The sequence below is a fragment of the Rutidosis leptorrhynchoides genome, chromosome 6, assembly GCF_046630445.1.
Source record: "Rutidosis leptorrhynchoides isolate AG116_Rl617_1_P2 chromosome 6, CSIRO_AGI_Rlap_v1, whole genome shotgun sequence".
In the NCBI taxonomy this organism is placed as follows: Eukaryota; Viridiplantae; Streptophyta; class Magnoliopsida; order Asterales; family Asteraceae; genus Rutidosis; species Rutidosis leptorrhynchoides.
The window spans coordinates 152197401-152209742 of NC_092338.1; the positions used below are offsets into that span (position 1 = coordinate 152197401).

The following is a 12342-nucleotide window of genomic DNA, read 5'->3' on the forward strand; positions in this document are numbered from 1 at the left end:
ATAAGCAATGGTTTTTAAAATCAGACCCGGTCAAAGTCCAGACTTACTAATGTATCCTAACGACTTCTCGGTTAGACACACTAATGCAAACCTGGTTCGCTAAGACCACCGCTCTGATACCACATGTCATAACCCGTCCTTAACCATAAGAACGTGTTAGATAACGTATGATTTCATTGCGAGGTATTGACTTCTATATGCGACATTTTTAAAAGAACAACTGCATATATTTTACATTACAAACCATAATTCTTATTTTGATACAAGCTTTAGACAAAATAAAGATGATTATCGTTTAGCGATAATCTTAGACTTACAAACTTTACATGTGATGATAACAATACGATTTCTAGCATATTTTACATTACAAATCCTCCGATATGCAGTTTTATTTTTGACACAAATATGCATACTCAAGATCTTGTTTAAATTCAACATGTTGCAGCGGAAGCTTCTAATTATCACCTGAGAATAGACATGCTTAAAACGTCAACATAAAGTTGGTGAGATACAGGTTTAATGCCGGCAGCAATATATATATATATAGACCACAAGATTTCATATATAAACGTTTTAATAAAAATATTCTAAGTGGTTGAGCACTTGGTAACCATACTTAACATTTAATCACGTCGCATATTCCCTTTATTATGAAATCTTACTACACCGTACCAAGTGTAGTCACAAAACGAAGTACTGTGCAACCGTTGAATACTGGTCGTCCAGTCCGGTTGGGGTTGTCAGGCCCGATAGATCTATCAACAGGATTCACGTTTACAATACCGCTGTAAATAACAGTTACCAAGCTACAGGGAAATATGCCAGTGGTACAACTCAACGTAGAATATATTTTTCAGTTACTTGTGTCCATAACGTAAAACATAAAATACATGTATTCTCATCCCGAAATACTTAGAGTTTAAAAGTGGGACTATATACTCACTTTCGTCTTGAAGATATGTAATTTTGACTTGGTCTCCGATTGATATCACGAACCTATCCATATATAATATATCAATACCTTTTCTTTTTAAACAAACGTCACATATATATACTTATAATACTTTTAATACTTTTAATAATTCCTTAGTCCGTAGTTAGCAGTCCGATGTTAGTAATTCAATTTTAATGGTTCATTTTTAGGTGTTTAATAAACCCCCAATGAAATAAATAAAAACCCCCATCGTATATGTATTGGTCGAGATTAATCTTGACCCACGGTACCGGTGTTGTCAAATGACGTGTTGCGTACATAAAGTACCGGTGTTGTCAAATGACGTGTTGCGTACAATCATGGGATCTTATGATTAATCTTCTCGTATTGTTTACGGGTGATCCTGAACCATATAAAATTAAATTATGAGTACATATATATAAAATATCATGTTATTTTAAAAAGATGTGATTTATTTAATTTTCTCCAATTATTTTCGTAGCTAAACTAGTCTTAGATATCCGATCTCGTTTTGGTCATAGTTTCTTCGTTACAACTCCGTTTTCGTTGATTCAACTTGACACTTCCTTGGATCGAGTCCCTCTTTAAGACTATGAACTGTAAATACCTTAGTTTATATTTGAAATCACAGGTCATAGGTCAAACTTTAGTGAAACTTATGAAGTTGATCATTTTCCATCATGTAAACAACCTTAAATGATTATTTTTCTAAAAATACTTATACTTTGAGTTAAATCATGAAATTTTTATGTGTTATCATATTCATAGTAAAAATCATTTTTCCAGAAAATAAACCTCCAATTCAAGGTTCAAGATAGTTTTTAATTATCCAACCCAAAACAGCCCCCGGTTGCACTCCGACGTCGTAAAAACAGTTTTTAAGGTGTTCTTTGAAAAACCAAGTTATACCTTGTTAAATTAGCATATATTTATGATATATTACAGGTCTTGAAGTATTTTAAAAGTTAAGTTAGAAGGATCTATTTAGTTTGCAAACAAGTTTGAAAACATTCAAACTATGTTCTTGTTGTTAAAATTTTATACCACAAAATAAGATAGCTATATATATATGAATCGAATAAGGTTATGAACAAAGTTACTACCTCAAGTTACTTGGACAAGATTTCTGTAAATGATGAGTGAAAACCTAGAACTAAAAGGGTGATGGAATTGGATGAAAGATTGAAAGTAAGTTTGTGTTCTTGGAAGGATTCTTGAAGTGTTTTTGTAAGAGTTTTCTTATGGTGATTAAGTGATGTTTTTATGGCTAGATCTTCATGGATATTAGCTGAATGGTTATGGAGTTTAAGGGTTATGAAGATGTGTGTGTTTTTAGCTAGAGAATGGAAGTAAAAGTGAATCAAAAATGGAGTACCCTTACTCCCTTAAAAACGTGATCAAGGGGGGGAGACAAAACAAAATTCAAGTTTGTAATCTTGTTAATTAGTCTTGCAATCATCCAAAAGTAATTACCTTATACATAAGGCATTGAACAAGGGCTGGTTGGTGGTGATTTGATGTGTATATACCAATAGTAAATACGTATAGAAGCTAGGTATGATACGAGTATATGTACTCTAGATATACGTATAGAAATCTTGTGAAAAATGGAATGAGAATTCAAATATAGCTATCTTTTGTGAATATACTTATATTGTTTTATGTATTTAAGTCTTTAAAAGTGATTAAATACATTACATATACGATATATGTATAAACATTATAGGTTATAAGTATTTATGTCAAATAACGTTACGTATGGTTATTGTTTTGAAAACTTAAGTTAGTAGTTTCAAAATATACTTATAACTTATTGTTATTAATACAAAATGAGATATTAAAACATCCTTAGATCATGTTAAATATGTATATATACATATATATACACAAACGTATAATTATCATATATTGTATAGTTCGTGATATCATCGGTCAAACTAGACGGTCAATCGTTGTGTAAAACTCTCTTTGAAAACATAAGTCTCAACAATTTGGATTTCTTATCATGTTGGTAAGGTTTAATTTATATAAATATTAATCTTATAAGTATAGAACGATCGAAAAAGTGCGGGTCATTACAACAATATTCTTCATCATCATCTTATCAAAAATATTCTAAGATATCATCGTATCTTCCATTATAAATATCCTCCATATTTCTGAAGATATTTTTATAATTATTCTTATCTGAAATCATTCATCTCTTCGCGCTATCTGTGTTACATTATAAAAGAAACTATTTTAGTTTCTAAAATCTGAAAATTTCAAAAAATTGGATGTTTTGAAGTAATGTTGGGAACTAAAGCATGAGTTAGTATAATATAATGACACTTGATCAACGTGATTATATTACAGTAAGTCATGCTGAGTTTCTAATGGAACGTGATAAAGGTTCACAGATCCCACCCTCATCATGAACCATGTTACATAACTCTTTCATTCTATATAATCTCTAAATATATCAAGAAAATATATTTCTTGATGATTCGGTCTTTTCCGAATATTCTGGTAATTTGACAAATCAAGATCGTGCCATTACAATTCCCTTCTTAGAATATTAACTATGTTCATTTCAAAATCCATACCTATGAATTCTGGACCATTATTCGCTTGACTTGAAGGCGGGAAGAGAGAACGAAAGCATGAAGCTTCAAAATATAACGGAGAATATAAAGCCCGATAAAAACACAATAATTACAAACCATGAATATCAATAAGTATTGCAACGTAAAAACACGGGAGAACTAAAAACACTATAAAGCCAAGAGTATAGTAAAAGTGAATATATTCCTCCGGCGGCAGATGAAAAAGAAGAATGATAGATATGAAAGTTAGAAGTATATCAAGAATCAAAACTGGATGAAGCATTTTCAAAATCTATTAAGAAGTATTAAATAAGGAAGAAGATTATAGGAGTGGTGAAAATAAATGAAACGGAAGAGGTCAATTTATAGCGAAATATCAAACATAGCAATCGAGGCAGATTACGCATTTAATCAAAGAAAATCCTAATTTTCGCAAATTCCAAAAAATCAAATCTTATTTAGATAATGAAGATTTTTCTATTCCTTAAATTCCGAAAATCAAGCGTTACTACGCCAAGAGTTAAAAACGAATCTCTATTCTCCATTTTACTCTATTACGATAACTTCCCTCATACGCTTCGAGTAATTGGATTGTTTTATCCATATTATTCAACAGCGATAAAAATTCTATTTATCAACTCATTTCGTCATGAAAACATTTTTATTGTTAGCCATGATGACCTCACTCAAATTTCGAGACGAAATTTCTTTAACGGAGAGGTACTGTGATGACCCGGAAATTTCTGACTAAATTTAAACTTAATCTTTAACGTTTCCAACATGATAAGCAAAGTCTATGAAGTTGAATCTCAAAATTTTGAACTATTCAATTACCCTTCGATTGTTCTCAACGATTCGCGAACAATTATATGTAAATAGATACATATGCTATAACTTGAAAACGTAACAAAGTGTTATGAAAATGATACTGTGCATTAACCTTATTGGTTTGATTATCTGATTGAAATTTAGATAAGTTAACTAAAACGTTTAAGATGAACCAGTAAAACACTAATTTGCTACAGTATTTTCGAATTGCTACAATACCCGAAAAGCTACAGTGTTTTCGAAAATTACTATTTGCTACAATAAAAAAAACTTTGCTACGATAACTTTGCTACAGTTAAACACTATTTCAAAATGAAAATGTATATATATATATATATTTTACAAGGTGATAAAATAAAATATTAACTTAATCTTAAAAACGATTTGATATTAAATATATATTAACAAATAGCGAGACGATGATTTAAAGAAGTAAATGACTAAAACACTCAAATGTATAAATTATATTTCGAGTGATATAATTTAGGGATAATTTAAGACTATATTTTGACAAAGGTACATGTCCCAAAATGTAAATTACAAGTTTTCACAGCATACGAAGGGACACTCGAAAAACCGAAACCAGGACATAAGTTGCATGATGACGTACGACTTATCGGAAAAAAAATTACAAGTCAACTATGCACGTGAATTTAATATAATATATAATTAATTATATAAATTATATATTATAAATATAATTAATAAATATGTCGATAAGCGTAGGACAAAACAGATGTGAGCTGGATTTTTCAGCCATGCGATCGCATGGCAAACCAGTGCAAACCCCATGCGATCGCATGGGGTACTTTTTCAGGCCAGGTCCTATAAATTCATTCATTTTCTGTTTTGATCGGACATATATCTTTCCATCTACTCTCTCTGTATTATTATTATTATTTATATTATTATTATTATTATTATTATTATTATTATTATTATTATTATTATTATTATTATTATTATTATTATTATTATTAAGATTATTAAGATTAATAATATTAATCTTATTATTATTAGTATTAGTATTATCAGATATCGTTACCGTTATTATTAGTATTTTACATAAAATATTACGACGAGGTTATGGCCAAACAATTTCAAAATGGGTTTTCGAGCGGGATAAAGCTAAGGAAATTATGGGTTATAGCCATGGAGGTTATGGGTATGATTTGAGGGTTTTGCTTGTGAGTCAAACTAGTGTTTATCATCTCTGTTGTGTCTAGGTACTTTCCTGCAATATTGAATCACAATATTGATACGTGAGCATTCATATCTTATCTTTTATATATTAATAGTGTATACATGTCTAGTGCTCGAGTATATATGTTTATGCATGCTTGTATACTAAATTTCGTCGTTAAACAGTTTATAATGAATCACGAATTAAATACATATATTACTGGTAAAAGGTATATGATATACATGTTTTTGGAAAGCTGGCGAAAAATCAATAACTTTTCATTTAGAAATCGCGTAATTTCGATGAACGGATTAAAAGATATGATCAACTGAATTATGATTGACGTTAATTGAAATTGCTTTTGAATCTGCAATTAAGATTTAAACAACTTGTTTACGAGGTTGATAAATTGGATTTTTGAATATTACCAACCGAGTAAATGAATCCTTATATAAGGTACGTCTCGTTTTGTTGAACTATTGTCAAAATTGACTTTTTGAAACGACTTTGGATAAATTTTGTTTGTCGATCTCGAGCATTAGGATTGTGATACACTATGACCTGACCTAGCTTGATAAACATTTATTGACCAACATATGTTCTCTAGGTTGAGATCTACGGTTATTTGGTAATCCGAGTTTTGGTCACATTTTGGTGAACGACTTTATATGCTGCTAAGGTGAGTTTCATTTGCTCCCTTTTTAAATGCTTTTGCAATATATATTTTTGGCTGAGAATACATGCACTTTATTTTAAACAATGGACACAAGTACATAATAAATTCTATACTGAGTTTGAACCAAAAATCCCTTAGCTTTGGTAACTAGTAACTGCCGGTTATAAGAACTGGTGGGCGCAAGTAGTAGTATATGGATTCATAGGGCTTGATATCCCCGTCCGAGCTAGAGCACTAGCCTTTTAACGGACGTATGCTATTTGAGAAGCGTACACGTTAGTTTACGTGTATTATTAAGATGATTATACAAAGGGTATAAATTATATATACGTTAAGTTTAGTTGCCAGGGTGCTCAATCTTGTAGAATATTTTGATAAACGTTTTTTGGATGAAACAACTGAAATCTTGTGATCCACCTTTATATACAGATTATACGAAACATTAAAACTATGAACTCACCAACCTTTGTGTTGACACTTGTTAGCATGTTTATTCTCAGGTTCCCTAGAAGTCTTCCGCTGTTTGCTTATATGTTAGACAAGCTATGTGTATGGAGTCTTACATGGCATATTTTTCAAGGAAACGTTGCATTCACCAAATCATCACCATGTATCTTATTTTGACTGCATTGTCAACGGAAGTACTGTTGTAAACTATTATTTATGGTGATTTTCTATATGTACAAATCATCAGATGTCGAAAACCTTTGATTTAAATATTCATTTATGGTGTGCCTTTTCAAAAGAATGCAATGTTTACAAAACGTATCATATAGAGGTCAAATACCTCGCAATGAAATCAATGAATGATGTGTTCGTACAGATGGATTTGGAGCGATCCTCACATGTACATATCACTCCCCTTAATTATTAGGTATCAAAATTAAATTTGAGTGATTATTTGTTACATATGCATATATCTTTTTCATTACAATAAAGCTATGTATGGTCAAGTAATTTTTGTGTTGTATTCATTATTTACATTGAATGTTACCTAGTTGTGTAGTATTAAAAGATAAAGGTAATTTATCTGAATCTAACTTAAAATGTTTAAGTGCTGGTTTGTAGATGAATTAGAGTAAAAAGCTTCTAGACAAAAAGTACAAGGACTGAACTCGTAGATTATGAAAGATTATCTTGGAGCTTGTTGCTGGATAAAGAGTTTGAAGGGCCTGTTTGTATTTTGTTATTTCTTCAATGGCTTTGGTGTATTTTGACCATATATGGGTATATAGAACAGCTAGGGTTTTCTGTTCCATTATTCTCATTCAATCATATTTTTCTAGATTACTGTTAGGGTTTCTTATTCTTTTGATCTTATTATTCATTTTTTGATGAATAATAGTTATTGTGTATTGCAAGTGAGAGATTGAGATTTAATAGTTCTGTAATTCTATTATTGGTTCGATTTATTGAAGAAGTATTGTTTTGATTTCTGTGTTCTTGTGTATACAATCTTTGTATACATTACTGCTATTGGATTGAAGTTTTTACATGGTATCAGAGCTGTAGAGATCTCTGATCATCTTCTTCATTGTTCATATACAACGATTTTTCTGGTGACAAATTGATTTAGGGTTTCTCTAATCGATTTGGGGTTTTTAAGATCTATTCTTATAATCTTCGAAATCTGTTCTTCCGGTGGATTACGAAGGTTGATCTAAGTGGTTTTGGGCTGCTACAGTTGTTAATCTGAAGATTAATTGATGTTATCTCTGTATTTGGAAAATTAGGGTTTCTTCTAACCCTAATCACTGAAGTTGTTCTTCCGCTGCTTATTGTCTTGTTTCTTCTGTTTCTTTTGAACCTATTGCTCCCACTGTGAGGCTTCTTCTCTCCTTTATATATAAATTGTCTTCTAACTCTTTTTTGCGGGGCTTTGAAAATTTGGTAGTATTTCTTTTGTCTTGATTCTTATTCTCTTATCTTATCTGTGTATCTGTTTATTTGTTCTCTTATCTGCTTATTTGTCTTTGTGAAAACTTGATAGTATCTTTATATTCTTTTCTATCTGTCTATCTGAATATTTGTATTTGATCTGTTTATCTGTTATAATGGGTGATACTAGTGATACTCTCATTAGTAAGTTGAATTTTGGGGATTCACTTTATCTGCATCCTAGTGATATTAGTAGCACTCCTTTGATTTCTATTAAACTAAAATTACAGTCTGGTCAAGTGCTATGACTTTAGCACTTGAAACCAAGAATAAAATTGGATTTATAGATAAAACATGTATAAAATCTGAAGATGATGATATTCTTGCAAAACAATGGGACAGATGCAACTCAGTTGTATTGTCCTGGATTTTAAATTCTGTTTCTGAAGAACTTTATCTTGGTCAAATTTTTTAAAAAATTAATTCAGAAGTTTGGACAGATTTAAAAGAAACTTATGATAAAGTAGATGGCTCTGTAGTTTTCAATCTACATCAAAAAATCAATTCATTGACCCAAAATGGTTCACCATTGTCTGATTATTACCATAAACTCAATGGGTTATGGAAGCAATATGAGTCTAATGTGCATATTCCACAGTGTACATGTAAAACTGCTAAAGAGTTACAAGACCATAATGATATGACCAAATTGTGGCCGTTTTTAATGGGACTTGATGATAAATATCAGCAAATAAGAAGTATTATATTAACCACTGATCCATTACCTTCCATAAAAACTGCTTATACAACTCTTTCAAGAGAAGAATCACATAGATCTTCATCTGCTTCTAATCATAAAGGTCAAAATTCTGCTTTTGTTTCTAAAACTTTATCTAATTCTACAAATTTTAACAACAGTTTTCAAAGAAATAACAACAGAGATCCAAATATGAATCTTAAATGTACTAAATGTCTAAAATTTGGTCATACGGTGGATACGTGTTATGAAGTTGTTGGATATCCTCCTAATTTTAAGGGAATAATGTCTAACAATAGAAATAACATGGACTCCACTAATTCTTGGTCTAGTAATTCTGCTAATAATTCTACTAATACTTAAACTAATAAGGCTTTTTCTGAAAATACTTGTGCTTCTGATGATTCCTGTTCTCAGTATCTTTCACAGGATTAGATATCTCAATTACTTAGTCTGCTGAATAAGCAGAACTTGTGTGATGTACCCAAAGCCAACATGGCAGGTACTGGTTCATTGTTTTATGGTTCTGGTTGGGTAATTGATTCAGGAGCTAATCAACATTATGTTTTAAATGATAAAGGTTTAAAAAATGTGGTTCATGTGTCTGATTTAAATCTTGGTTTGTGTCATCCTAATGGAACCACATCTAAAATTTCTAAAATTGGAGATATTGATTTAACATCTAATGTTACTCTTTTTGATGCACTTGTGGTTCCTGAATATAGTGTTAATCTGTTGTCTATAAGTAAACTTGCTAGGGATAGCAAAATGTTTGTTGGGTTTGATGAATATAATTGTTATGGACTTACCCCAAGGCAGATTAATGGGGAAGACTCTGGGGACTGGTAGTGAACTTGGTGGACTTTATTTTTTGATGACTATGGTAAGAACTTGAGTTGCAGTTCTGTTAATGTTTGTATGTTGTCTAAACATACTTGGCATAACATACTGGGTCATCCTGCTGACCCTGTGTTACAAGTTTTAAAACATAAACTTCGTTATGGCAATGAAGGGTTAAAACCCTGTGAAATTTGTCATAAAGCCAAACAAACCAGGGAACTTAAGTGATCATAAAACTCAATATATTGGTGAACTAATATATTTAGACTTATGGGGTCCATATAGGGTGACTAGTAGAGATGGTTACAAGTTTTTCTTAACTATTGTAGATGATCATTCAAGAGCTATTTGGGTTTACTTATTAAGATCTAAAAGTGATTGTGCTGACAATGTCATTGATTTTATCAACATATTTTAAAATCAATTTAATAAAACTATTAAAGTTGTAAGAAGTGATAATGGAACTGAATTTCTTAATAATCATTTAAGCTCTTTTCTAAAACAAAAAGGTGTTGTTCATCAAACATCTTGTGCTTACACACCACAACAAAATGGTGTGGTTGAAAGAAAACATAGACATCTCTTAAATGTTGCTAGGTCACTTTTGTTTCAAGGGGGATACCACTCAACGTGTGGAATGAATGTGTCTTAACTACCACATATCTTATTAACAGAACTCCTGCTTCTGTTTTGGGTGGTAAATCTCCTTATGAGATTGTGTATGGTAGAAAACTAAATTTAAATCATTTAAGAGTGTTTGGATGTTTGTGTTTTGCTAAAGTCTTGAATAATACTGATAAGTTTGCTAGTAGGTCTGAAAAATGTGTGTTTATGGGATATAGTAATACTCAAAAGGGCTATAAACTATATGGTTTGGATTCTAAACTTATGACCATGTCTAGGGATGTTAAATTTTATGAACATGTTTTTCCTTTCAAAATGTCTATTAAAACTGAAAAATTGATTTATCCAGGTGTGGATCACTTGAACTTCTTCAATGACAATTTCTTTCCTGACACATCTCTGCAGCCCAATGATGACAGAATTACTTATGATCATAGTGATGGTAGTGGAAGTTCTATTTCAAGTAGCAGAGCACATTCTCCTACTAATTAGTCTAATAATGGTATTGAGACTATTAATATTTGTAGTGAGAGTGAAGGCACATCTACCATAACAAAACACGAAACAGCTACACATGATGACAATCAGTCTGAGACTGATAATCAACCTTGTGTTGATGACAGTTCTAAGGGGAATGTGTTCTTTGAACCTCCTGCATCTTCTTTAAGATGGTCTACCAGAGATGTGTTAATCCCTAAAAGATTTGATGATTTTATTCTTAATGCTTCTCACAAATATAGTTTAAATAATTATATTGATTATTCTTTTTTAAATAAACAAAATTTGTGTTTTACCTCTTCATTAAATTAAATTTTTGAACCAAAAAGTTATTTTCAAGCTTCCACTGATCCCAAATGGGTTGATGCTATGAATGCTGAAATGGAAGCACTTCATAGAAATTATACTTGGGTTCTTACAAACTTACCTCCTGATAGAATACCTATAGGCAACAAATGGGTATACAAAATTAAATATAAAGCATCAAGAGAGGTTGAAAGGTACAAAGCCAGGCTTGTTGCCAAAGGCTATAGTCATAAAGAGGGGATTGATTATGGTGAAACATTCTCTCCAGTTGTCAAAATGATAACTGTTAGATGTATTTTGTGCATGACTATTAACAATGGTTGGTCTCTTTACCAACTTGACATTAATAATGCCTTTTTATATGGAGAATTAGTTGAGGATGTTTACATGACCTTACCTCAAGGTTATCATGATAAGAATGAAAAAAAAAGTTTGTAAACTTATTAAATCTTTATATGGGCTTAAACAAGCCCCTAGAAAATGGAATGAGAAGCTTTCTAATTGTTTGCTTAAAAATGGTTTTGTTCAAAATAAATGTGATTATTCTTTATATACCAAGAATAAAGATAACAAAATTGTTATCTTATTGGTGTATGTTGATGACATTGTTCTTACTGTAAATGATATTTCTGAGATTAATAGTGTTAAGAAGTATTTGAGTAATATGTTTATTAAAGATCTTGGTAATCCTAAATATTTCTTAGGCATTGAGGTACTTATTACTGATCAAGGGCTCTGTCTAAGTCAAAGAAAATATTGTCTAGAGTTGATAAATGATTTTGGGTTGTTGGGCAAACCTGTTAAAAGTCCTATAGAAGTAAATGTTACTTCTTATAAGGATTATTCCAAAGATTCTCTCATTAAGAATATTACTGTATATCAATAGTTAGTGGGAAAATTGATTTATATTACTGTTACCAGACCTTATATCAGTTATGCAGTTCATATTTTGAGTCAATATATGCATTCACCTGCTCCTGTACATCTTAAATATTCTTTTAGGGTTTTGAGATATCTTGAAAGTTGTTCAGGAATGGGTATTCATATTATTAAAAGTGCATCTTTTAAACTTAATGCTTTTGTTGATGCTGATTGGGGTAAAAACTTATTAGGCAGGAAATCTATTACTGGTTTCTGTATTTCTCTTGGTGAAAGTTTGATTTCTTGGAAAAGTAAGAAACAGCCTACCATCTCTAGATCTTCTGCTGAAGC

At 30.9% G+C, this 12342-nt stretch overlaps 2 protein-coding genes across 2 annotated transcripts; both read left to right on the top strand.

Annotated features, from left to right (window-relative positions):
* The first annotated feature begins 8281 nt into the window (after positions 1-8281).
* Positions 8282-9225, top strand: LOC139854172 (uncharacterized). The gene is made up of 2 exons (XM_071843493.1): positions 8282-8399; positions 8594-9225. The coding sequence occupies exons 1-2, from the start codon at positions 8282-8284 to the stop codon at positions 9223-9225; spliced, it is 750 nt and encodes a 249-aa protein (XP_071699594.1).
* Positions 9226-9357: 132 nt separating this feature from the next.
* On the top strand, positions 9358-12016 carry LOC139854173 (uncharacterized). Its single transcript, XM_071843494.1, has 7 exons — positions 9358-9707; positions 9765-9875; positions 10377-10573; positions 10676-10768; positions 10865-10997; positions 11154-11533; positions 11601-12016. The coding sequence occupies exons 1-7, from the start codon at positions 9358-9360 to the stop codon at positions 12014-12016; spliced, it is 1680 nt and encodes a 559-aa protein (XP_071699595.1).
* Positions 12017-12342: the final 326 nt, after the last annotated feature.

Coding starts and splice junctions, on each gene's coding strand:
- LOC139854172 (XM_071843493.1), top strand. CDS start 8,282: ATGGGTGATACTAGTGATACTCTCATTAGTAAGTTGAATTTTGGGGAT. Junction 8,400..8,593: donor TAAACTAAAATTACAGTCTG/GTCAAGTGCTAT, acceptor AAATTAATTCAG/AAGTTTGGACAGATTTAAAA.
- LOC139854173 (XM_071843494.1), top strand. CDS start 9,358: ATGGCAGGTACTGGTTCATTGTTTTATGGTTCTGGTTGGGTAATTGAT. Junction 10,574..10,675: donor AAAGGGCTATAAACTATATG/GTTTGGATTCTA, acceptor TGATTTATCCAG/GTGTGGATCACTTGAACTTC. Junction 10,998..11,153: donor CCTGCATCTTCTTTAAGATG/GTCTACCAGAGA, acceptor TGAACCAAAAAG/TTATTTTCAAGCTTCCACTG.